The sequence below is a fragment of the Siphateles boraxobius genome, unplaced genomic scaffold (assembly GCF_051911475.1).
Source record: "Siphateles boraxobius isolate OS27281-9 unplaced genomic scaffold, OSU_SipBor_1 21, whole genome shotgun sequence".
NCBI lineage: Eukaryota > Metazoa > Chordata > Actinopteri > Cypriniformes > Leuciscidae > Siphateles > Siphateles boraxobius.
Genome location: NW_027508822.1, coordinates 165,405 through 192,379, shown reverse-complemented (window position 1 = coordinate 192,379; position 26,975 = coordinate 165,405). Strand labels below are relative to the sequence as shown.

At 42.8% G+C, this 26,975-nt stretch overlaps 1 protein-coding gene and 1 pseudogene across 2 annotated transcripts in view; one reads left to right on the top strand and one right to left on the bottom strand.

Annotated features, from left to right (window-relative positions):
* LOC143746052 (uncharacterized) overlaps positions 1-26,975 on the bottom strand; it is a 257,996-nt pseudogene that overhangs the window by 141,881 nt on the left and 89,140 nt on the right. The gene's annotated exons all lie outside the window — the stretch shown is intronic.
* The window catches only part of LOC143746121 (uncharacterized), a 39,257-nt gene that overhangs the window by 9,561 nt on the left and 2,721 nt on the right, over positions 1-26,975 (top strand). The window contains exons 2-7 of the mRNA XM_077237888.1: positions 20,570-20,632; positions 21,075-21,137; positions 21,578-21,640; positions 21,948-21,989; positions 22,706-22,786; positions 23,016-23,044. Of these exons, the coding sequence (XP_077094003.1) occupies positions 20,570-20,632; positions 21,075-21,137; positions 21,578-21,640; positions 21,948-21,989; positions 22,706-22,786; positions 23,016-23,044 (341 nt within the window). The remainder of the gene's footprint in view (positions 1-20,569; positions 20,633-21,074; positions 21,138-21,577; positions 21,641-21,947; positions 21,990-22,705; positions 22,787-23,015; positions 23,045-26,975) is intronic.

Here is a 26,975-nt window from a genome sequence, read left to right as displayed (position 1 = left end):
TCTGACACCGCCCTGATGGTTTACATAGGATACCACAGACATGTTGTCCGAGCGGACAAGAACATGCTGGTCCTGTATGAACGGGAGGAAGCACTTCAGCGCGTTCTCGACCGCTATCATTTCCAGACAGTTTATGTGAAAACCCTTCTCCTGGTCTGACCACTGGCCAAAGGCCGGTCTGCCCTCGAACAGTGCACCCCAACCCGAGTTGGACGCGTCTGACGAGATGACTTTACGTTAAGAGATGGTTCCCATCATTACTCCCTGCTGGTACCAGTCGGCCACTAACCAGGGCTGCAGAGCTGCTATGCAGGCCTGAGTCACTCTGATTTTCTGGCCGCCAGACACCCGGCGGGACACGCGAGCATTCAACCAGCGTTGGAGCGGGCGCATGCGCAGTAGGCCCAGCTGGAGCACCGCTGCAGCTGATGCCATACAGCCCAACATCCTTTGAAATGTTTTCAAAGGGAGAAAGCTGCCCTTCTGGAAAGATGCGGCTAGGTGGCGAACACGGCGCGCGCGCTGTGTCGATAAACGAGCCGTCATGGTCACCGAGTCCAGTGCTATTCCTAAAAGGAAATTGACTGGCTGGGCAGTAATGAGCTCTTGGTCCAGTTGATCGTGAGACCCAAGCTTTCCAGATGACTGAGAAGCACTGTTCTGTGAGATAGCAGTTCTGTCTCTGACTGTGCCAATATCAGCCAATCATCCAGATAGTTCATTATTCGCAGCCCCTGACTTCTCAGGGGGGCGAGCGCCGCGTCCATGCACTTCGTAAATGTACAGGGTGCCAGGGACAGGCCGAACGGCAGGACGGTGTAATGATATACCTGACCGTCGAAGGCGAATCTCAAAAATTGCCTGTGACGGGGTACTATCTGAATCTGAAAATAGGCATCCTTCAGATCTAGAGAAATAAACCAGTCCCTCGGGCGAACGTGCGTGAGGATTTTCCTGGTCGTAAGCATTTTGAACGGTCTTTTCGCAAGCACTTAGTTCAAATATCTCAGATCTAGGATAGGTCTGAAGGCTCCGTCTTTCTTGGGTCCGAGAAAATATCGGCTGTAAAAGCCTGACTCGCTCAGAGAAGGCGGTACCTTTTCTATAGCCCCTTTGCACAGCAGCTTTGCTATTTCTGCGTGAAGTAGGTGTGCTACTTACGCATTCACAATCGTCGCGGTCCGGGCTTGAAAGCGCGGGGGACGGCGAATGAATTGAAGTGTATAGCCCTGCTTTATTGTGCTCAACACCCATTCTGAAATCCCTGGGATAGTTTCCCACGCAGCTATGTGAGCCGCTAGGGGGGAAAATCGCCATTTGCGGGCTTGTGAAACTGAACCGGAGCCGAAAGCGCGGTGTGCGCGCTCTCGGTTCTGGGCAATGGCTGCTCGCTGAAAAGCCGAAACCGGCTGATTTATGTGAGATGTCCCAATCATAAGGGATGGGGAACAGTCTTTTGTCATTTTTTTGACGCACGAGCAGCGCTCCGGGCGGGAAAGCTTCCTGTAAGCGTGAGCGCGTGTGCGCGGGCACGAGACTTACAAGTGTATTTGATGCCCCGATCATAATGGATGGGGAGCGTTTTATTAATGCCCTGCGTTTTGTGATAACACTTAAACGCGCAGGCGCAGCCCGGGGGGAGGTTAGTGTTAGCAAGCGTGAACGCACTCAGGCGGGCACGAGACTTACATTCATAACCTGCTTTCTTTTGTGAAACTGACCCGGAGCCGAAAGCGCGGCGCGCGCGCTCTCGGTTCTGGGCAATGGCTGCTCGCTGTAAGCCGAGACCGTCTGATTTATATGAGATGTCCCAATCATAAGGGATGGGGAACATTCTTTTTTTTTTTTTTCACTTTTTGACGCGCGAGCAGCGCTCCCGGCTGAAAAGCTTCCTGTAAGCGTGAGCGCGTGTGCGCGGGCACGAGACTTACAAGTGTATTTGACGCCCCGATCATAATGGATGGGGAGCGTTTTATTAATGCCCTGCGTTTTGTGATAACACTTAAAACGCGCGGGCGGAGCCCGGGGGGAGGTTTGTGTTAGCAAGCGTGAACGCACTCTGGCGGGCACGAGACTTACATCCATAACCTGCTTTCTTTTGTGAAACTGACCCCTTAGCCGAAAGCGCGGCGCGCGCGCTCTCGGTCCTGGGCAATGGCTGCTCGCTGAAAGCCGAGACCGGCTGATTTATGTGAGATGTCCCAATCATAAGGGATGGGGAACATTATTTTTTCACTCTTTGACGCGAGCAGCGCTCCGGGTGGAAAAGCTTCCGGTAAGCGTGAGGGCGGGCACTAGACTTACAAGTGTATTTGACGCCCCGATCATAATGGATGGGGAATGTTTTATTAATGCCTTGCGTTTTGTGATAACGCTTAAACGCGCGGGCGGAGCCCGGGGGGAGGTTTGTGTTAGCAAGCGTGAACGCACTCTGGCGGGCACGAGACTTACATTCATAACCTGCTTTCTTGATCGTGTAACAGAGCGGGCAGATAGTGGGCACAGACTTGTGGACACATTTCTTACATTCAACACTCGAGCGGCTTTTCTGCGCTTCATGAGAGTGTGCTCTGCGAGGTTCGGAGTGCTTATGTGTAGTGGTGAACACTGGGGCGTGGGCACTTTCATTACACTTACAACACCGACGGCATGAGCCGGACCAGACATTTTACTCATTTTGAGATTTTTCTGGGTCGCCGTGAAAACGGCGTTTGTGTGCAGGCGAGAGGGTCAACAGACCGGCTCGTTGGCTGCTAAATGAACCACTGCAGTAGCCTGTTTGAAGGGGACTGACAGGGAATAAACTTAAACACGCACGTCTTTTCGGAGGCGATGTGTCTGTTAGTAAGCGTGAGCGCTCGTGAGCGGGCACGTAACTTACATTCTTAATCTGACATTATACTTACTTGAGATTTCTCTGGGTCGCCGCGAGAACGGTGGATGTGTGCAGGCGAGCGGGTTGCATTACCGGCTCGTTGGCTGCCAAATACACCACTGCAGTAGCCTTATCTAAGGGGACTGACATGGCGAGACATTTCGACGGCGGCGCGCAAGCCCGTCCGGGTCATGCAGAGAGCTCGAGAGGGCTCTGCATGACGCGCGAACGGGGACGCGAGGGCGGGGTAGCTCTCTTGTAACGTAAAGAGAGCTAGCCGCGTGCTCGGTGGTCGAGCAGAACTGGAACAGTGTTTGTACGAGGGCGCGCGCACGAGTAGTGGGCACGGGACCTACATGTAACACAGATGATGCCCGTCCGGGTCATGCAGAGAGCTCGAGAGGGCTCTGCATGACGCGCGAACGGGGACACGAGGGCGGGGTAGCTCTCTTGTAACGTAAAGAGAGCTAGCCGCGTGCTCGTACGTGTACCTCGACCTCATTCTCAGATGCGACGGCAGTGAGGCTCGTGAGCGGCAGCTGCGCGTCGGTGAGGAGAGGCGGGGGGTGTTGAAGGCTTCGAGTCGAGCCCGCAGGGTCGACAGCGGAAGCGCTTCACAGCCGGAAGTGCGAGGCGTCTTAAAAAAGACACACGCTGCTCTTTTAGAATAGGTTTTAGCAAGGTAAAGGATACGTCGCCGGATAGCGTAGCTCGCACGGATGGCTGAAGGTGGCGAAGACGGCCGGCTTCCTCAGCGCTCTCCTAAGCTGGCTGTCCGCTGTTCGACGGCGGCGGTGGCTTCTCTCAGATCCAGCGATGCGAAGAGCTCGCTGAAGAGACGAAAATCAGGGAATTCAGCCTACAGCCCCTAGTGTTATACGCTAAGCCACGCCCATTCTGGCGGGCTGTGACGCTATGAAGGCGCGGGCGCCCTTCATTGGGCGTGACGTCACGCCGGGCTCACTGGTAGGCTGCAGCAGTTGCCCGCAGGGCAGCCAATGAGCACGCGAGATGGCCTGCTCTAGGTCTGCTAGCTGCTGCACTGCGTTGACAAGGAATACAAAATTAAGGATAATTTTTTGGCTTCAGTATCTCGAGAAGATGAATCTTTCCCGTAGCGTAAGCTAAACTTACGCAATACGAGAGAACCTCTCGTAAGAGAACCCAAAATTCCTATCTCAAAAACTTAGCATATCATGAAAAGAGTCTCTAAACGAGCTATTAACCAAATCATCTGAATCAACTAATTAACTCTAAACACCTGCAAAAGATTCCTGAGGCTTTTAAAAACTCCCAGCCTGTTTCATTACTCAAAACCGCAATCATGAGTAAGACTGCCGACCTGACTGCTGTCCAGAAGGCCATCATTGACACCCTCAAGCAAGAGGGTAAGACACAGAAAGAAATTTCTGAACAAATTGGCTGTTCCCAGAGTGCTGTATCAAGGCACCTCAGTGGGAAGTCTGTGGGAAGGAAAAAGTGTGGCAAAAAACGCTGCAAAACGAGAAGAGGTGACCGGATCCTGAGGAAGATTGTGGAGAAGGACCGATTCCAGACCTTGGGGGACCTGCGGAAGCAGTGGACTGCGTCTGGAGTAGAAACATCCAGAGCCACCGTGCACAGGCGTGTGCAGGAAATGTGCTACAGGTGCCGTATTCCCCAGGTCAAGCCTTTTGAACCAGAAGCCTTTTGAACCAGAAACAGTGGCAGAAGCGCTTGACCTGGGCTACAGAGAAGCAGCACTGGACTGTTGCTCAGTGGTCCAAAGTACTTTTTTCGGATGAAAGCAAATTTTGCATGTCATTCGGAAATCAAGGTGTCAGAGTCTGGAGGAAGACTGGGGAGAAGGAAATGCCAAAATGCCTGAAGTCCAGTGTCAAGTACCCACAGTCAGTGATGGTCTGGGGTGCCATGTCAGCTGCTGGTGTTGGTCCACTGTGTTTTATCAAGGGCAGGGTCAATGCAGCTAGCTAACAGAAGATTTTGGAGCACTTCATGCTTCCATCTGATTTCATTTTTCAGCACGACCTGGCACCTGCTCACAGTGCCAAAACCACTGGTAAATGGTTTAACTGACCATGGTATTTCTGTGCTCAATTGGCCTGTCAGCTCTCCTGACCTGAACCCCATAGAGTAGGGCCGGCTCTAGCCCTTTGGTTGCCCTAGGCGAGATTGACCAATGCATTTTTTTGGACCAATGCATTACACCAGCACTAACCCAGCGCAGCCGATTAAGCAAAACAAAACAAAACAAAACGAATGGGCTATTTCTATTTTAGCCCCCATCTTTTTGAGGGCGCCTACTCCTCATAAACCTTATGAGGGCGTGTACAAAATTCCCCACCGCACGCATGCGCGAGTCGAACTTGTTCAGACTTGTCTGATGTATGCGCAAAAGGTTTCATTCGGCAGCATCCAGCCGCTATATTCTGCCCAGGCCGCTATAATATAATAATAGTAGCCTATATAATAGTACTAGGGGAGATGTTCACAGAGGCTTCTGCACACAAAACATAAGATATTTGTAAGCTAACGGTATGTGATAATAAGCCTAAACTCTTACCAGATTTGTGATGATAATTTGTATGGCACTATACGTTTTTTAAATAAATACTGTAATAATAATAATAATAATAGTTTAAAGTAAAAATAATAGTTTTTAGTCAAATAACATAAAAAGACCAGACCCCTCGACGCCCGTGAAACTTTTCTCCCTCAAACAGCAAGCTAACGTTACTTCTACAGCCTACACACAGCAATATAAACAACATCTCAGCATGCTCTTCACGTCGTTCTTGTAAAATAATAATAATAATAAGTAAACAAACATCAAAATCACTTCGCTGAGAATAAAACACCACTTACCAGCAGCCGCAGAGTTGAAGATATCCTCTGGCAGTGCGCGTAGCCGCGCGAAATCAAAAAATGCGCGTGCAGCGTGAGGAATCGTCCCGGACGCGATATTTTTTTTCACAGGATGGTAGGGGAAGACTCATGAATATTCATTAGGGAACTCATCCCTGATTGGTCTTAACCCCAGTGACTGGTAGGTTTAGGGGCGGGGTTAGGGGTAGGTCATCAGACCCCCAGTGACGGGTAGGTTTAGGGGCGGGGTTAGGGGGTAGGTCATCAGACCAATCAGGCATGAGTTCCCTAATGAATATTCATGAGTCTTCCCCTACCATCCTGTGAAAAAAAATATCGCGTCCCGGAGGAGTTCGTCAGGTGAAAGGTCATCATGTGGGTCATTATATTTACGGCTAAATTATTATTCATTAATTTTACTAATAGTTAGATTGGGCAGGCATCCACAAAAGGGCCTTTAATTACAAAAAAAAGGAGAGGAAATTTTGCCTTGACAAAAGGGCACTTTGGGCACCAAGGGGCAAAAGGGCAGGTGCTCGAGCACCCAAAGCCCCCCCCCTCTGCACGTGCCTGCACTGAGTCATCATGTTATATTTGTTAACGATGTTTATTCATATGGGAAAGGGAGTTGCTTGTCATGTTGATTCAAATATTTTTCTTATCGGCATATTAATAATGGTACAAAGAGCGTACGGGAGTGCTAGAGCAGCGCACACACTTTGTAATCTGACACCTCTTGTTAGCTGCAGTCTGCATTTAGAGTATATATATTTCAATACGGTTTACTTTAACTTAATACAACTTTAACCTCTCTATGTATATGTATACAGGTAGGCTACTATTTGTGTATATTCTGTCATATCATGTTATAATTTATATTTATCATCCTTATTTTGTTCTCTCACAGAAACCACTTTTATATGTATATCCACGCAAACCTGTCTACGACTTGCACCTTTGTGGCTTAATAAATATTGAGAATGGACAAGTTCACTCTGGAGTAGCTGCAGTTCTTTCTAACCGAAGAATTATGCCAGTTGAGTTCCAACCATCCCACTGTGCGCAGAATATCCCACAGGTCCCCTACTCCGCTACACATACCGGTATACCTACTTTTTGCGCCACTGCAGGCTTATGTGTCGGCCCGGGGCTGAGCCCCTGAGAGCACCGGCCCAATTTAACCACTGGCTGTGAGCTTGATGATATAGTCTACATACCTCTGCTTTGGGCCCGTTTTTCTTCCTCCTCCTTCCTTCGTTTTCTGAAAGCCGATCCCGATGTCTTGGGTGTTCTTTTCATAATAAAAGATTATATAATATATGATCATTTATAGCCTACAACCGCCAAGGGGCGTTTAAACCGCATTTAAAGCGCTAAAACCAGCTGTCAGTTGTTTTCGCGCCACTCCCGGTTGCTGAGCAACGCGCGTGAGTTTGACAGCTGCCTGTAATGGTGCGTTCACACCGGACGCGAATAGCGCGTCAGGCGCGAGTGATTTCAATGTTAAGTCAATGCAAAGACGCGTTACGCGCGTAAAAAATTCCTGCGGCGCGAATGAGGCGTAGAGCGCGGCGCGGTAGACGCGAATTCGCCTCATTCGCGCGTCAAGTTTGCGCGAATGGCGCGAATTAAGCGGCTGGCGCGTTAAGCGCGTTATGCGCGAATGATTTAGTTAGTGCTATTTGTGCATTCACGCGTTTGACGCGAATTCGCGTCTGCCGCCCGAGTTGAAAAATCTGAACTTCTGCTCAATTCGCGCCGCGTTAACCAATCCGGAGCCTAGCTGCATGCTGCTGTCATGTGGTGAAGTATCTGGAGGCTTCAATAAATTATTTTGTAATATGACTGGTTCTAATGCACAACAAAGCAAATATTTTATCACATAAAACTTGATTTCAATATATGAGACATATTCATTTTGTATTGAATGCTATTTATTCCATATCTAGATATATGAAATATTATTAATGTAAAGACAACCAACATACTGCATAAGTTCGTGTCTGGACAGTGTTGTTCGAGAGAGAGAGAGAAATCACAGGACAGATTAATCACTTTTGGAGGCTGGCTCCATTTATCATCAAAACAAAAATGACAGATTAGGTGGATGAGGGCGAGGGTGCTCCTCGCTCCGATGCGGGACAACAGGTCATCAAGCTGGGCGCGGGACAGGCGGAAGTACCGCTGAAAGCCGCCGTCATCCAGGCGCAGCTCCTGGAGCGAGCCAATGGTGAAACTCGCCACACTGGGTTCGCCTTCGAAGGGTCTGATGGACACAAATACGGCGACGATTACCCCTACGCCGCCGTTCTGCTCTCCAGAGCAAATACAGAGGGGTGACTCTCCGATGAATGCTCGATCAACATAAAAAAGATGGCCGCCAACGGGTTTCGATTCTGACGTGCGTGACGCGCGTAAATTTCGCTTCAAACTTTTGTTTTTACGCGCGTCAGTTTCACTCTTGACACGCGATAACAAGAAGATAACAACAGAGAGTGGAGATGTCAGCTTACTCGCAGAAATCAACTCCAGACCTCAGTCACACACACTGTCAAGTATTCAGGTGAGAAAACACTCTTTTCTGACAGATTTGTGAAAACTTTCACAGACTGGATCTACTCTTTCTGATGACTTCATACGTTTGGCAATTTTTTTAAATATTAGTGGTCAAAGTCATAAACTGCATAAAAATGCTTATAATTCCCAATATATTTCATACATGATAAATTGCATAAATCAGAAGAGTCTATTAAAGCCTAGTATGACCCATGTAGGAGTTCAGTTATAGGAATTATAAGGCTTAATTCAGGAAAGCTGAAGGTTTATGGGAAGCAGCTCAACTGTGTTTCACTCTCATATAAACCAGAAATAAATTATACAGTAACATCTCTCTTCTCAACTATTAGAGCATTCACACCGCAGATTAGAGCATTGTCAACACAACTCATCCCATGTTAGTATGTCATCCCAGCCCCAGAACTGAGTGTCACACTGATACTGTCACAACACAGAAGGGATCAGACAGATGGGGTGGATATAGGTTAAAGTTTATTGAACACAACCCAGTAGACGCAACACACAACGGGTGATATGGAGAGCTAGATGTTCTGGGACTTAGCTGATGATGAACACAGGTGAGGAGACGGGCAACAGGACATCCAAGACAGGCAGACCAAGTATTAAGGCGAAGATTATGATCCAGACGATGAACAAGGCACATGGTTTCTTAGGATAACGGGTAGAGTCTGTATCAATGACAAGACCAGACAGAGAACTGATGTGAGTGCAGGCTAGATATACTGGTGGTTAATGATGGTGAACAGGTGCAGGTGATTAGGAAACAAGGGGGTGGAACAGGTGCAGATGGTTGAGTGGATGTTGAGACTGAGCTGGTTTCACACTGCACGCCTACTGCCTTATTCACACTACATGATTTTAAAACGTCGGGCTGAACTCTGGGGTTCACACTACATGACTTGCTCTCAGTGAAATCAGGAGCAGGGCTCTCAAGTCTGACGCATTGGGCGTGAGACACACGCATTTCAACCCGTTCACACGCTCACACGCCACACCTTGTATTTCTCACGCTGAGGAGTAAGGGAACCTGTCCCGAGGCGCAGGCAAACGGAGGGAAGTTCTCTGCGAGTTCATAGCATCTGTCTCGAGTTATACAGAGTTAAATGCTAGCTACCAGCCAATCAGAAATTAGAATTAGTTGTTTCTGGGTAAATTATGTGTTCCCGCTGCAAGCTCGTTCGTTACTAGACAACACGCGCACACACGGAATGGACGTTGAAAGAGCACGATCTGATGAATGCGGTTTGCGGACATCTTCATTTATTTTTTAATTTTTTTTTTAGCATTTTGATTTTACGATTCCTGGACGATATCTCTTGCCTGTGATCAAAGACAGTGAGAGCTGATGTTGAGGAGGATAGCCAAATTCGTGCTAAATTATTTTTATGCATTCAAAAACTCTCCAACTGCGTTTAAAGGGGTCATCGGATGCAAAATACACTTTTATATGGTATTTGCAAATAAATGTGTCTTTGCAGTGTGTGGACACAATCACCATGCAATGAAAAAAATCCATTCACTTTTTTTTAATCCTCAAAAAGCCAAAAAGTTGTTATCATTTAAAGAGACATGCACCGAAACGGGTCACTGTGAACAGAGCTGTTTTTGAAGAGGTAAAAAGGGTGTTGTTTTACACAACCATTGAGAAATTTTAACCAAAGTATGTAACAAACTTCACATGAAGACCCAAAAGAACCATACCGAAGTTGTGGAAAATGGGCATCCGATGACCCCTGTAAAGGTGACCGGTTTGGGTCATGAACATACATGCTCAGGGCAAGTTGTTATGACACAATGTTATGTACATTGAGCACTGATGTTCAGTTGGCTTGTTTGGGATCAAATTTATTTTTATTTTTCAATAAATTTGTATTTTTTAAATATAACAATTTATTTTATTTGGATGAATTTGTCTTTTTATCAGATTTAACAATTGTTATAATTTCCATTTGTGCTGGTCAATTATGAACAATAGGCAAAATTGAACTGCTAGCAAAAATTGAAGCGGATTTGGTTGGGTCGAGGGACCGCTGCTGCAAATATTTGGGTGGCTCCTCCCCTAAATCTCACTCTAAACTTTTGATAAAACTTGAGAGCCCTGCAGGAGTGTTCAAGTTGTTGAGCTGTTCACACGACACAACGTGATTGATCCGCAACAGGAGCTAACGCACTACACGAGTTGACAACAACTCACCCAACGATTCTATCTTGTCTACAAACCACGTTTTGTCACGAAAAATCACGCGAACCGGAAATGAGGCGAAACCGCACGCGCCGAAGAAGAACACAAAAGGCTTGTTTGAGATGAGCAAAATCTGCGCAGAACCGATCACCGGTGATCAGCGCGTAATGCATGCCGGTTAGAAATGTGTCCGAGAGCCGTCCGCCTCATAGACATAATAAATACATAGACGCCCTATTGGCCGCTTTGGAACGTTGCTGCGATACGTCAACGCGTCCGCCATTTTGCGGAGGGCAAGACTGCACTGTAATCAAATGCAAGTAAACGGTGAGCTGCGGTTTTTCTGGATAAAAACAAAAAAGAAAATTACATTTATCAACTGATTTCAGTGGTTTGATAAATGTAATTTTGGATTTTAATTTGATAAACGTATACGTGGTGTACAAAAAGATCCATCTCTATTTATTTAAAATCTCGATAGTTAGACAGGTTTATAAAACCTTTTTTTTAAATAAGGAATTGTCAAAGCTCCGGCTTGTCATGTAGGCTATCTGGCTTTTTATTCTTGGATAAGAATTGTGAAGATATAATTAATTAGACTAGAGACATCAGAGCCAGGGGCAAACGTCAGAAGCACTAGCCGAGGTAAGGCTGTTCCAGGCGGGGTACATGAGAGCGCTGAGCGTGCGCTGATCCCTGGATCTCAACTCCGAAACCGTCAGATCAAATTTTTAAATAGGCGCTATCTTTATAAATAAACCACATATTTGAGCTTTAAACAACTACATTGTCGACTGAAATACTATTAAAACTACATTTCGTGACACAATAACAGTAGTATTTTTAAATTTCGCGGCTTTTCTCCTCTGGACGTTACTATTACTAATTATATCATGACCAAATACAACCAGAAACAAATGTTCAGTCTTGCTTGTGAAAGATAATTCCTCGAGACCTGTTTTCAATGTGTGGCGATTTGTCCAGCCCCAAGCAGCACACGAAACAGGCATTTTTCTCAATTCTCGCTATGAGAAGTATGAGAAAGTTGCCCTCCGCAATATGGCGGCGCCGTTGACGTACGCTCCAGCAGCCAATAGGGCGTCTATGTATTTATTATATCTATGGTCCGCCTTGCTCTGATGTCATGCTGACGTGTGTCAAAAAACTCTCGCGAGCGCAAGGTGCACGTGTCGGATTCTGCAGTCGCGCGCAGTTGCTCTCCACCGACTGCGCTGATCAAAAGCATGATGGGAAACGACTTGCTGACGACACAGCTTAATGTTGATTGGTTTAAACAACCGTGATGTGTTGTTCTCTTTTAAAATGTTTGATTTTAAAACTCGGATATCATGTTTTATGTGTATATGTTATGTGTGAATATTCCCAAACTCTCGGACAGTGTGATCTCTATGGGTTATGCAATGTCATTTTATTATAAAAAAAAAACAACACATAAAAAAACACTATGTCTGTATTAAAGAAAAAAATGACTGATAAACACTCATTTGGAATGGAATTAAATAAGTACTTTGGGTGTCTTGTTCATTATATTTATTTTCATATAAAAGCAACAGAACTTAAAATACATCCAGTTTATTAGCAACACTGCACGAGCGTGAATCCCGCGATATCCATCATTGATCTCGAAGGTGTCAGATCCACTGCGAGAAGAGAAAACTGTACGGCTTGCCTGCGCTTTTTTCACTCCTCCTCTCAATACAGCCGCTACTCTCGACTACATTTCAGGCGAGGCAAGGCGCATCTCAAAAGCCTAAACACGGACGCGAATATGGACGTCAGACAGAAACTAGTGCTGCAAACTGTTTGCGCGATGATTTGCTCTGAGAAAAAAACGCCAAAAAAGAAAAAATAAGAGTATGGCCGAGTGGATGTGCATACGCGAACAGCAGGGATTGTCTGTGCTACAGAGAGAGTTGGAGGTGAGTACAGCATGTTTATATCGGAGATGTAGCTGCATGTTTATGTTTGGATGACGGCAAAAATCTATGGAACGCCAAAAGGCTCAAATTTCGCCACTAACCAGACGCGTTTCATTCTCAAAACGCCTATTTTTACGGCGTTTACAAAGCAAAAGCGCCGTTATTATCGGCGTTTTTTATATCCAGCCAATGACGCCGTTTCTGACGCCGCAGGCCATCCATAATGCGCCGTCATTTGCGGCGCTTCAGTCTGACAAAGACGGCGTAAAAAGCGGCGTATTGTATAATATTATAATCAGCCCCACCCTTTTCTTCAAACTTCAGCCCATCTACATGAAGACATGTTGTAGATTGTCGATCTGAATGGCGATCCCCTTAAGGCTTCTGTTTTTCTAATGTTGTTAGGACTGGTGTTTGGACTGTTATCATGTCATATTTTTATTTCTTCATTGGGCACGTGCAGGCCTATCCCCCTTTTTCCCTTTATCATATGTGGGTAGGCTATATACAGTATGATTGTAGACTCTCTTTACATTCATGTCTGTGAAATACATTAGATTACCAAGCAAATTTTATATCTTCAGTAGGGCATTGGTCTGCGTGCATGGAGAGCTGTGTCGTTTTGCTCTTATTGACAGGGGTTCGACTCCAAGGTCCGACCGTATTTTTATCTCCGCTTCGTTTCTTTTGTATTGGTCTGTTGGTGTATGTCTTTTAAATTTCGGAAGACTACCCGATAGCTGACAACATTGAGTAGCAGGCTGTAGGCTACTTATTAAGGAAATGACAGCAGCAACTGTTTTAAGTCTGTGTACAGTGGCTGCTGTGGGTCCCTTTATTGCTGATTATAATGATTTAGATGGGCCAAGGTATATGCTTCACGATATAGTCCATTTCGCTTTTTAAGATAATAAGACTATTTTAGCAGTTCAGGTAGAGCCTTACTAAACAATTGAACTATTAAAATAAGAGATGACGCCAGCCCAAGCGAGGACCACCGCTGCTCTTGGCCATCATACAAGACTGTAATATATTTCACATATAAATTATTTATTATCTCGCTGCCATTGCCTTCAAATAGACATTAATATTGTTAACAGTGAATAATATATGTTGTACTACCTTGTTCATTCTGATGTCATATAATATAACGATTTTATGACGGTTTTTTTTTTTGTAACACTAAATTATTTATTTTCTGTAGAATCGGAATCAGAATTTCTGGCGTTAATTTTAGGAGACCATTGTGGAAAAAGGGGGCTAACATACAACATACAAAAAAAGGGTGCGTCTTTTCGTCTTAAACGCCGTAGCATGCTAGATATTTTTCTAGGCTCGGCGACGAGTCTGCCGAGCAGCTCAACTGTGTTTCACTCTCATATAAACCAGGAATAAATGATACAGTAACATCTCTCTTACATCTCTAAACACAGACCCGTCGCTATGGGCGGGCCATAGGGGGCCGGGCCCGCCCCAAAAAATGCTTGTGCCCCCCCAACTTGAGGCATAGATAATTTAATTTTAATTAAATTTTAATATTATCATAGTTGCTAATTTTGTGTTGCTTTAATGTTGCATTCTTTATCATTAAAATATTAAAAATATAAAGAAACAATGGTGTGATTTAGTTTGATTGATGGGAAACTACACTGCAACAGCCTATCACGGCCATACAAAAGAACGTTAGGCTACGTACGTGACATACAACTAAGCCGCTCAACTGTTACCGCGCATTTTTGAAAGCTGTTTCAAAACGAGTTTTCGCCGGCTTACTCGCTTCAGTTCCTTCCGAGTGGAAGGATACTTTGATGAAGACGTTCTGCTCGGAGAAACGCTTCCTCCCGCTGTACTGGGACTGGAGAGAGGACAGCACTGCCTCCACTTAAAGTATTTGTGCGAGTGAATTTGCGTGCGTGTGCAATAGTATCCAGCTGCAGACCCGCAGCACCACCAGTTTCCCCCAGCGCCAGAACCGGAAGTAAGGGGCGGACCTTACGTTCTAACACCAGCTCCAGGACCGGAAGTGAGGGGCGGAGCTTACGTTCTAAACCGAGTAACGCCACCTAACGTTTTGGAGCGTAATTTGCTTAGACACGAAACGTCATTATTACACACGAAATGTCATACTTTATACCTATTATAATGATACATTAAGGTATAGTACAATAAGCATTTAAAACATTGATTTTGTGTAATATAATTCTATATAGTTATCCGTTTTATTGTATTATGAGATTTACTTCCTGATCGTGAAAATAATGCTTGAAACTTGTGGTCATTTTATATAAAATATACTTTATTTCACAAGAACATGTGCAGCATGCATTTTTCTTTATGTAAAATAATGTCAAAAATCTAAAAAGAGAGAGAAAATCCGGCATTGTTTTAAAAGAAACCATAAAAATGTACCGTACTTCAAATAATAGCCGAGTCCCAAATAGACGATTGTCTCTTTTCACGCCTGGTGTGGCTGCAGGTCTGGGTAAATATAAGTCCGGTCTCAAATAGAGGTCGGGTCTGTTTTTTAGTTTCAGGTTGTATTAAATCTTCTAAAACCCGTCAGATCGTCCGCTTTTTGGCGGAATAGAATGACTGCTGCGCATGACAGGGCGCTTAACGAGCAGAGAGAGAGAGAGCCCCGGCCGCGCGCGCGCACTCTCACGTCTTCAAACAACACGAGCACTGTCTTGCTCTTTATTTGTCACATACCAGTTATAGTTCATACAACGAGCAGTGACTCACTGTGTAATAAAAACATACCCTAAATATTATTTAAAAGGTGCAACAATTTTTTAATATTTTTAAATACTTGCAAAAATAACCATGCTTGTGTCATTGTAAATAATTCCGCCCCTCCCTCACTTCCGGTTCTGGCGCTGGGGTTCTGGCACTGGGGTTCTGAAACTGGTGGTGCTGCGGGTCTGCAGCTGGATATATCTCTGCGTGTGTAGGCTGTGTGTGTGTGTGTGTGTGTTTGTGTGTGTGTGTGTGTGTGTGTGTGTGTGTGTGTTGTGTGTGTGTGTCATGGCAATGCATATCACTCTGTTGACTGCTTTAAAATGCAATGTTTGAGAGATGCTTCTAGTGTTACATCTAATATGTTGTTTAGTCAAGTGTTTTATGGATATTCATAACATTGCTTCTGTGTAATTATTGGTTATATGTTTAACGTGATGATTCCGTGCTGCCCGACTAGAGTTGATTATTATAAATACATGTACTATAGGCTAATAATAATTGTCCCCCCCTACATTTCATATGCCCCCCTTAAGACTGAGGTCTGGCGACGGGTCTGTCTAAACATCTCACTTTAGCAGAGCGTAAGCAGCGCAGGAGCAGTGCGTACGGTGAGCGGAAGCAGGACACGCGCGTTTTGCTTTCACACTGGCAGCGTTTGACGCGCGTGGCTGAACCGCGGCGTACAGAGTACTGAATAAGTTGGCATTGCTTTATTTCGTTTTCAAATACATTTAAGAGAAAAGACTTTTTAAGAAGCTTATTTTATTAATTAATATATTATATAACGTTTGGTTCATCTTTGTTTTTGTAATTTGGGCAACAAGTTTGTTTTTGGACATTTGTTTTCTTTTTAAATTGATGAAGGACATTTGATTGACTGTTTAAAACACAATAGATATCGTCAATGCGATTTTTGGGTAAAGCTGCTGTGTATTTTGGCCATGATCAATGCATTGTCACTTTCATTCAGCGTTAGCGGTGTGGCAAAAATAGACAGGTCGCCGAAACTATTACGGCACTGCTGCTCCTGCTCTGCTCCTGTTACGTGCTGCCGCGCCGCCTCTGCGTGCGGTGTGAATGCTCGGTGTTCCGATCGGCTCTTTAATATGACTTTGCAACACTAATATGACTTTGAAAGCACACTTTTGATTGACAAAATAAATTTGATTTAACACAAAAAGTGCCCAAAATGCACAGAATAAGAATGTCTAGTGAGTTTTAACAAGAACTGGAGTAGGCAAAAAAGAGAATGAAGACTTAAGATTTAAGCTACCCATTTAAACTTGTTTAAAATTATTCAGTTTGGGTGAAAGTAGCCTATGGTGTATTATAAAAAAAATAAATAAAAAAAAAATAAAGTAAACTAGCCAGAAAATATTATATATATAAACTTTCTTTTAGTTTATGAAATACACAGACAGCTACATAGCACAACCTATATCAAACCCGAGTGTGTGGTTTTTTGTACATGTATGTGTGTGTGTTTTATCCGCGGAGTTTGCAGTCTTGTAAACATATCGAAAGTAGTCTAGGCTATGACTGAAACGACAAAATTGGAGCTGTTTTCTTGGTTGTTTTGTTGTTTACCTTTTATGGTTTACCAACTTCTAAAAATAAATTTATAGTTGCCTTTGTAAATAATTGTTCGCTTATATGTAGCTTTGGAGCCGCTGCTGTGATGCTGTAGAAACGCTTCCAGTGTGAATACTCTCACGCGTCTGCAGCTGCAGTGATGAAGTTCAATTCAATTCAAATTTATTTGTATAGCGCTCTTCACAATACATATTGTTTCAAAGCAGCTTTACAGAAAGTGCATTTCAGAAGAGTACATAGAAAAAATACAGTTAGTTAATCATGTATTAATTTTGGGCATAACATATCGCCGGCGTCGAGTCGTCTCTTCGCAGGCGTCGAGTCGTCTCTTCGCAGGCGTCGTGTCGTCTCTTCGCAGGCGTCGAGTCGTCTCTTCGCAGGTGTTGGGAACTCTGAAGTCTCCGTCAGAGGCTGGATACAAACTGGAGCTGACGAACGCCATTTACCTCGGGACTAGCGTCCCGAGATAACAGCAGCAAGGCAAATGGGAAATAATTAGCATAGCTGATGTTCATAATATTAATGCATTCGATCTGATTCAACAGTGGTATAAAAGGTAAGCATTATGTGAATGCTTGGCTAAAGAGATGCGTCTTTAATCTAGTTTTAAACTGGGACAGCAAGTCTGAACCTCGAACACTATCAGGAAGGCTATTCCAGAGTTTAGGAGCTAAATGCGAGAACGGCCTCCCTCCTTTAGTGGACTTAGATATCCTAGGAATGACCAGAAGCCTCGAATTTAGTGATCTTAAAGAACGTGATGGATTGTAGTGCGAAAGAAGGTCCATTAAATACACAGGAGCTAAACCATTTAGGGCTTTATAGGTCAGTAGTAGTACTTTGTAATTGATACGGAACTTAATAGGTAGCCAGTGTAGAGACGATAAAATTGTTGTTATATGATCATATTTTCTTGACTTAGTAAGAACTCTAGCAGCTGCATTTTGCACTAACTGTAGCTTGTTTATTGAGGATGCAGGACAGCCAGCTAATAAAGCATTACAGTAATCTAGTCTCGAGGTCATGAATGCATGAACTAACTTTTCTGCATCAGAAACAGATAGCATGTTACGTAGCTTAGCAATATTTCTTAGGCGGAAAAAGGCTGTTCTTGTAACATATGATATATGATTTTCGAAAGACAAGTTGTGGTCTAGTATAACACCCAGGTCTTTTACTGTAGTGGATAAAGTAACAGGACATCCTTCTAAATTAAAGTTGTATTGTACGAGGTTTTGTGGGTAGTTTTTTGGACCAATAAGTAATACCTCCGTTTTATCTGAATTTAATAGCAGGAAATTACAAGTTATCCAGCATTTTATATCTTTAAGACACTCTTTCAATTTAGATAAGTTAGTGTTTTCATCTGGACGTGATGATATGTATAATTGAGTCTCATCAGCATAACAGTGGAAATTAATTCCATGTTTTCTTATAATAATACCAAGTGGCAGCATGTATATTGAGAATAGCAGAGGGCCTAACACCGATCCTTGCGGCACTCCATAGTCTACTGACGTTATCTTCGATTTTTCCCCATTTAAACAGACAAAATGGTAACGTGCTGATAAGTACGATCTAAACCAGCTTAATGCCTGTCCCTGAACACCAGTGTAGTTTTGTAGTTGATCCAAGAGTGTTTTATGATCTATAGTGTCGAACGTAGCGCTAAGATCGAGTAGAACTAGTATTGAGATACAGCCTTGTTCAGAAGCTAAAAGTAAATTATTTGTAATTTTAACTAGCGCAGTTTCTGTGCTATGATGCGGTCTGAATCCTGACTGAAATTTTCATAGATAGCATTTTCTTGCAAGAAAGAGCACAATTGAGCGGACACATTTTTTTCTAGTATTTTAGACATAAATAGAAGATTTGAAATGGGTCTGTAATTTGATAGGTTATTTGGATCTAATTGCGGTTTCTTAATGAGAGGTTTTATTACTGCCAGTTTGAATATTCTTGGAACATGACCTAAAGATAAAGACGAGTTAATAATATTGAGAAGAGGCTCTTCCACTACAGGTAACACTTCTTTCAGTAGTTTAGTGGGTATTGGATCTAATAAACATGTTGTTGGTTTAGATGCAATGATAAGTTTATTTAGCTCTTCCTGTCCTATAGTTGTAAAGCGGTGTAGTTGTTCTAGAGGGGCCATAATTGAGGCTGAATCATAAGACACCATAAAAGATTGTACATTTACAATTGTGTTTCTGATGCTTTCTATTTTCTCATTGAAGAAATTCATAAAATAATTACTACTATACTGTAACGGAATATTTTGCTCGGGTGATGTCTGTTTATTTGTTAGTCTAGCCATGCTGTTAAATAAGAACCTTGGATTATTTTGGTTATTTTCTATTAGTTTGCGGAGATGCTCAGCCCTGGCTGCTTTTAGAGCCTTTTTATAACGTGACATACTGTCTTTCCACACGATTCTAAAGACCTCTAAATTAGTTTGTTTGCATTTACGCTCTAAGTTACGAGTTTCTCTCTTGTTAAAATGCGTAGCACTGTTGTACCATGGTGCTTTAGTTTTCTCTCTAACCTTTTTTTAATCTAATTGGTGCAACAATTTCTATTGTACTAGAGAAAATGGTGCTCAAACTGCTAGTCATTTCCTCTAGTTCATCTGTTTGTTTGGGTTCACTGAGCAGCTGAGATAGATCAGGTAAGCTATTTGAGAATCTTTCTATAGTGGTTGGAAGGATTGTTCTGCCTGGTCGATAACGTGGCGCAACATGACAAATTTCAGCAGTACGTATTATGCAAGTTACCATGTAATGATCAGTGACATCATCACTTTGCGGTACAATATCTATATCGGTTGGATCGGTTCCATATGATATAATTAAATTAAATAATTAAACTATAATTAGTCCGGTGACGTTTTGCTTGACCCCAAAGGAGTTTAATAAATCTGTAAACGCAGCCCCTAACGCATCATTTGTGTTATCTACACTCAAAAAAATGATGTGTTGGCTTTACTAAATTTTTTATGTAAAAAGGTTCCACCGGTTCCACATAACTGGGTTTCGTTAAAAAAACATAATTTGTTCATGTAAATTCAACATCATGGAAGTCATTTTAAGCGACCCAATTAAACTCTGAGCTGAGTGTTAAATGAACACTGAAGCAGTGTTAAAGTTAATGAGATAATTAAGTGAATAATTGAGTGATGATTGAGCATTATTGAAGACACCTGATGTTAACAAGCAGAATCACTGAAGGAGAAAACCGGAATTTTATGTCACCATTATGGTGATCAGTGTTTGTTTTAGTTGGGCTCTTGACCCTCACATTATTAACTTTAGATTATGTTTGGCTGCTGTACATGAGTTATAACAGCCAGACGATCAAATAGAAAAGGTGATCTGATGATGTTGGTTGTGTTTTAACATAATCATTATATCACAACCATTTGACCTGAATCACTAAACTCACTTAAGTTTACCCTGTGGATTATAGCAGCACTGCCGTTGTAGAGCATACCATTATTAGCCTTTTCAATGGAATCCAAATGATATAATACGAACCGGAAGTACGCAACCGGAGTGGTCATCATGGCGGCACGCATTGTTTAGAGCAGAATAAGGTGGATAGATGCAGTAATGGAAACGTAATGGATGCGTTTACACTTGTCTTTTCAATGTGTAGCGGACAACATCCGGATACAGGTCGCATGTTAATGCTATGTGTAAACGCAGCCAGATACGGAGCCGCTCTACACTATAGCAGTTTGTCAAATAAATGCCTGGACATTGTGTAATCATATTTCTGTTTCCATCTTGTTTTTAATAGTTGTAAGATCAACTACAGCAACAGCACTGACTCCAGACACCACAGCAAACTCTCTGAATCCAGGTGTGTATGAACGAACTAAAGCAGCAGCTCCTACACACACTTCATGATCACATGATCACTGTCACACATCATCACTCTCGCTTCAGGTGTTTACACTGGCTCTCACAGACTGGTTTATCATCACAAATATTATCTACATAAAGAAGCTCTTTAGTCAGATTTGTCAGTGAGTTTTGATACATATAACCGGTCTTGTTCATTCTGTTGTCTGATGCAAAATAATCATAATATACAGCTAGTGTAACTCACGCCACTCCTATGATAAATTAATACAATCATAGAGAGGATTTATTAAACACAACTCAACACATGTTAGTATGTCATCACAGCCCCAGAACTGAGCGTCACACTGATGCGGAGCCGCTCTACACTATAGCAGTTTGTCAAATAAATGCCTTGACATTGTGTAATCATATTTCTGTTTCCATCTTGTTTTTAATAGTTGTAACATCAACTACAGCAACAGCACTGACTCCAGACACCACAGCAAACTCTCTGAATCCAGGTGTGCATGAACGAACTACAGCAGCAGCTCCTACACACACTTCATGATCACATGATCACTGTCACACATCATCACTCTCGCTTCAGGTGTTTACACTGGCTCTCACAGACTGGTTTATCATCACAAATATTATCTACATAAAGAAGCTCTTTAGTCAGATTTGTCAGTGAGTTTTGATACATATAACCGGTCTTGTTCAGTCGGTTGTCTGATGCAGAATAATCATAATATACAGCTAGTGTAACTCTCGCCACTCCTATGATAAATTAATACAATCATAGAGAGGATTTATTAAACACAACTCAACACGTTAGTATGTCATCACAGCCCCAGAACTGAGCGTCACACTGATGCGGAGCCGCTCTACACTATAGCAGTTTGTCAGATAAATGCCTTGACATTGTGTAATCATATTTCTGCTTCCATATTGTTTTTAATAGTTGTAAGATCAACTACAGCAACAGCACTGACTCCAGACACCACAGCAAACTCTCTGAATCCAGGTGTGTATGAACGAACTACAGCAGCAGCTCCTACACACACTTCATGATCACATGATCACTGTCACACATCATCACTCTCGCTTCAGTGGTTTGATCCCACCACAGTAAAATCAGCCTGAATTATAATTAATAATTCTGTAATTTCAGTATTGAAACCTCAAAGGATATTCATGCATTCAAATATGATATTTTTATATTTCCATCTTGTTTTTAAGTTTTAATGTCAACTACAGCAACACTTATTCCAGACATCACAGCAAACTCATGAAAAATAATATTTCTATTTCCGTCTTGTTTTTAATACTAGTAACTACAACTACATCAACTACAACAACAGCACTGAATCCAGGTGTGTATGTTCATCATCCTCATTTGACCGACTCATGGAGTTTTCTAGAATCAGTTTCTGAATCCTCTCTGGAGTTGTTCAAACAGCTGATCACAAATTTAGATTTGTCATTAAATGTGTTTAGTTTGTCTAATCTACACCACTTTCTAATTCCATTCTCTTGTACATCACCTACAATCCCGTAATGTAAAAAGTACCTGTCATTAAATGTCAGACACATCATTCTCATCCAGACAATCATAAACAATCATGTCACAATCATTTAGTTAAAGCGGCACAATGCAGTTTTGGCAATTTCTTCGCCGTATTCTCGCTTTTTGCTCGCAGGTTTCTCTAAGGTCCCCCTACAGCTTCGGAATAGATATTTGACAACACTGTCGTAAAAAGTCGTTGACAAATCTCCCCCCTCCCATCTTCTCCCTCTGGCCATGTGCATTTGTTTTCAAAGAAGCTGGCAAACACATGAAGCCATGTCCACTGAGGTATGTTTGAGACACAGAAGGCTAGCATATAAATGTTGAGGGGAGCAGGACGGCCACCATTCAACCCGAAAAAAAGTCATATAACCATTCCAATGACTCCGAAGCTGTTGAGTTAAGCTAAAAAAACTGCATAGTGCTGCTTTAACATATGATGTACAGTCTGCTAGTCTACAGATATCAATTTCAATATCAATTTCTATAAAATCATCATCACAAGCATCGATTTACTTGCAGTGATTGTGATTGTTGTTGCCGCTTCATTCGCTCTTCTCCTTCTGGCTCTTATTCTCTGTGTGATTCGTAAAAAAAGAGCAGGTGAGTTTTTCATATTTTGTAACAACGGACAAAAACATCTGATAAAATAAATATGTAATTGAGACCAATTTATTTCTCAAAAAGTGAAGAGAAATCAATGAGTTAACAAAAATAATGTTTCTATTCTACAACACTAGAATTCTTCTAGACTCTTTTAAAAACGATTGTCATCTGCATTAGAGACTGTGTGTGTGTTTGATCATAAACTTTCCGTGACATTATGTTTCAGGGAACAGAAGAGGGACTGGTGACTCTGTGGTAAGTATTAATAACCATGAGTTATTAATGTCTATAAGGACTGACCCTGAAATATGACACTCTTATTAGTCAGCGGTGAGTTTCCCCTACAACGACGTAACTCGATGCTTCACTACCATGACTGTGAATCTTTGGGTAGGCAGCGAATCACATCGATTCGATTCAAGATTCATAGGTTTTCGATTCGATTCAAGAACGATTTTTGCAAATTCAGAAAAGATTCGATTCAATGCGATTCACATTAAAATTCGATGCGAATCAATTAATTTGATTCGATTCTTCATTTTTTATATGCATTCATAGGATTATTTAAATGCTTCCCACAATGGGTCTTAGTGTGAATTACACAGCGGTCTTCGAGGGTCAGAGAGTGGGCAAAAAAAACAACAACGATATTTTGTCTATTGTTAATGTTAGTTCATGTTAGATTTAATGAATCTATTATTATAAAACATATTTCCAAAGCCTATAAATTAGCATAGAAATGTAAGCCAAATTTTAAAAAGGCTTTAAAAGAATTGTTAGTTCATTTTATGCTAACCATTTTGTAGGATAGTGTTAATGGATTCACAACCTTAATGTGTTCCTGGTACATTAAACATCCTTCCATTGTGAGACTAAAAACACCATGAACTTTCCCAACTAAACCTTAACTAACTTTTCCTCATGGAATAGTAAGTATTCCTCATGTAATACTCTTTGTTCTCTTTATACTGAACATTTTCCTTTATTCTGAAAGAAAACGCGCTGGTTGTCTACTTGTGCTGTAACGATTACGAATGCAACTTTAATGCGCGTCTGATTGATGGATAAACCACGCGCTCTTATTTCAGTGTAATTAATATTGTATTTCAGCAGTTTCCTTCGTACATTCAGTTTAACGACATTAAGTTAAATTTCATTCATGATTCATCGGAAGCGTGTGCATTTTAGACACCTATTATGCGTTTGCTCTTTCCTTGTAATAAATGCGCTCCCTTGAATAAGTGGGGTTTTACTTCAGCTGCTCAGGACGGGTATGACCCATTTCCGTAAAACTTCAGCATCTTATCTTAAAGAAAATAACGGTGACGTTTCCACGCAACAAATGCGTTGTTTCATAGCAGTGCCCGCACAATGACATCGACTCAAGACTCGCAATTGACTCAAGACTTGTTTTCTCAATAGAGAGCTGTCATCTGCTCATGTGAATAACTTCTTTTAATTAAACTGTTTGAGATCGAATTAATGCTAGATGTTTTGATATAAATTACAGACATGGCATCTGAGGACTATTTCTAAATTTTTTCAGTTATCTCGCTTTATTTCCAGATTCAATCATAGGCTTGTTCTTACATAATAGAGCACGTTCGCACATGCGCAGTCTTCAAAAATGGTACAATAAATATCTTGACAAACTCAAGATGTAAATGACATTTGTATGTATTCTAAATAAAATACACAGGTTGTACTGAATGTCAGCTCGCTTATTTTGCTCAAGATACAGATTTATTAAGTCCACATGTCATGCAATCTAGAAACTATGCTTCTAACCACAGCCCGAGAGATGTCGTTTCAACCACACAACTTTGCGATGCTATTTGCGAATGTTCATTGGAACGATGGTTTCGGGAAACACCGACCTATTCAACTATGCTGGTAACGACGGAACTTGCGACCATAGTTGGCTAACGATGCTTTCGGGAAACACACCCCAGATTAGAAAATGTCAGGGTTCTCAGCAGAAAGTTCTGTCAGTCTTGTCTTAATTTAATGTGTCTTTGTTAGTGTTGTGTTTGAGCACATGACTCTGTCTTTATTTGTGTTGGCCATGTGTCCCTCTCGTCCCGCCTTCCAATTACACTCTTAGTGTTTGATGAGTCCTCGTCAGTCTGAGTGTTCTTTGTCTGAGTGTGTGCTCACCTGTTCTTTGTCTAAGTGTGTGTTCGCCTGTTCTTTGTCTGAGTGTGTGTTTACCTGTTCTTTGTCTGAGTGTGTGTTCACCTGTTCTTTGTCTGAGTGTGTGTTCACCTGTTCTTTGTCTGAGTGTGTGTTCACCTGTTCTTTGTCTGAGTGTGTGTTCACCTGTTCTTTGTCTGAGTGTGTGTTCGCCTGCTCTTTGTCTAAGTGTGTGTTCGCCTGTTCTTTGTCTGAGTGTGTGTTCACCTGTTCTTTGTCTGAGTGTGTGTTCACCTGTTCTTTGTCTGAGTGTGTGTTCACCTGTTCTTTGTCTAAGTGTGTGTTTACCTGTTCTTTGTCTAAGTGTGTGTTCGCCTGTTCTTTGTCTGAGTGTGTGTTCACCTGTTCTTTGTCTGAGTGTGTGTTCACCTGTTCTTTGTCTGAGTGTGTGTTCACCTGTTCTTTGTCTGAGTGTGTGTTCGCCTGCTCTTTGTCTGAGTGTGTGTTCACCTGTTCTTTGTCTGAGTGTGTGTTCACCTGTTCTTTGTCTGAGTGTGTGTTCGCCTGCTCTTTGTCTGAGTGTGTGTTCGCCTGCTCTTTGTCTGAGTGTGTGTTCGCCTGCTCTTTGTCTGAGTGTGTGTTCGCCTGTTCTTTGTCTGAGTGTGTGTTCGCCTGCTCTTTGTCTGAGTGCGTGTTCACCTGTTCTTTGTCTGAGTGTGTGTTCGCCTGCTCTTTGTCTGAGTGTGTGTTCGCCTGCTCTTTGTCTGAGTGTGTGTTCGCCTGCTCTTTGTCTGAGTGTGTGTTCGCCTGTTCTTTGTCTGAGTGTGTGTTTGCCTGTTCTTTGTCTGAGTGTGTGTTTACCTGTTCTTTGTCTGAGTGTGTGTTTGCCTGTTCTTTGTCTGAGTGTGTGTTCGCCTGTTCTTTGTCTGAGTGTGTGTTCGCCTGTTCTTTGTCTGAGTGTGTGTTCGCCTGTTCTTTGTCTGAGTGTGTGTTTGCCTGTTCTTTGTCTGAGTGTGTGTTTACCTGTTCTTTGTCTGAGTGTGTGTTCACCTGTTCTTTGTCTGAGTGTGTGTTCACCTGTTCTTTGTCTGAGTGTGTGTTCGCCTGCTCTTTGTCTGAGTGTGTGTTCGCCTGCTCTTTGTCTGAGTGTGTGTTCGCCTGCTCTTTGTCTGAGTGTGTGTTCGCCTGTTCTTTGTCTGAGTGTGTGTTCGCCTGCTCTTTGTCTGAGTGTGTGTTCGCCTGTTCTTTGTCTGAGTGTGTGTTCACCTGTTCTTTGTCTGAGTGTGTGTTTACCTCTTCTTTGTCTAAGTGTGTGTTTACCTGTTCTTTGTCTGAGTGTGTGTTCACCTGTTCTTTGTCTGAGTGTGTGTTCACCTGTTCTTTGTCTGAGTGTGTGTTCACCTGTTCTTTGTCTGAGTGTGTGTTCGCCTGCTCTTTGTCTGAGTGTGTGTTCGCCTGCTCTTTGTCTGAGTGTGTGTTCGCCTGCTCTTTGTCTGAGTGTGTGTTCGCCTGTTCTTTGTCTGACTGTGTGTTCGCCTGCTCTTTGTCTGACTGTGTGTTCGCCTGCTCTTTGTCTGAGTGTGTGTTCGCCTGTTCTTTGTCTGAGTGTGTGTTCGCCTGCTCTTTGTCTGAGTGTGTGTTCGCCTGTTCTTTGTCTGAGTGTGTGTTCGCCTGCTCTTTGTCTGAGTGTGTGTTCGCCTGCTCTTTGTCTGAGTGTGTGTTCACCTGTTCTTTGTCTGAGTGTGTGTTTACCTCTTCTTTGTCTAAGTGTGTGTTCGCCTGTTCTTTGTCTGAGTGTGTGCTCACCTGTTCTTTGTCTGAGTGTGTTCACCTGTTCTTTGTCTGAGTGTGTGTTCGCCTGCTCTTTGTCTGAGTGTGTGTTCACCTATTCTTTGTCTGAGTGTGTGTTCGCCTGCTCTTTGTCTGAGTGTGTGTTCACCTATTCTTTGTCTGAGTGTGTGTTCGCCTGTTCTTTGTCTGAGTGTGTGTTCGCCTGTTCTTTGGCCTGTTCTTTGTCTGAGTGTGTGTTCGCCTGTTCTTTGGCCTGTTCTTT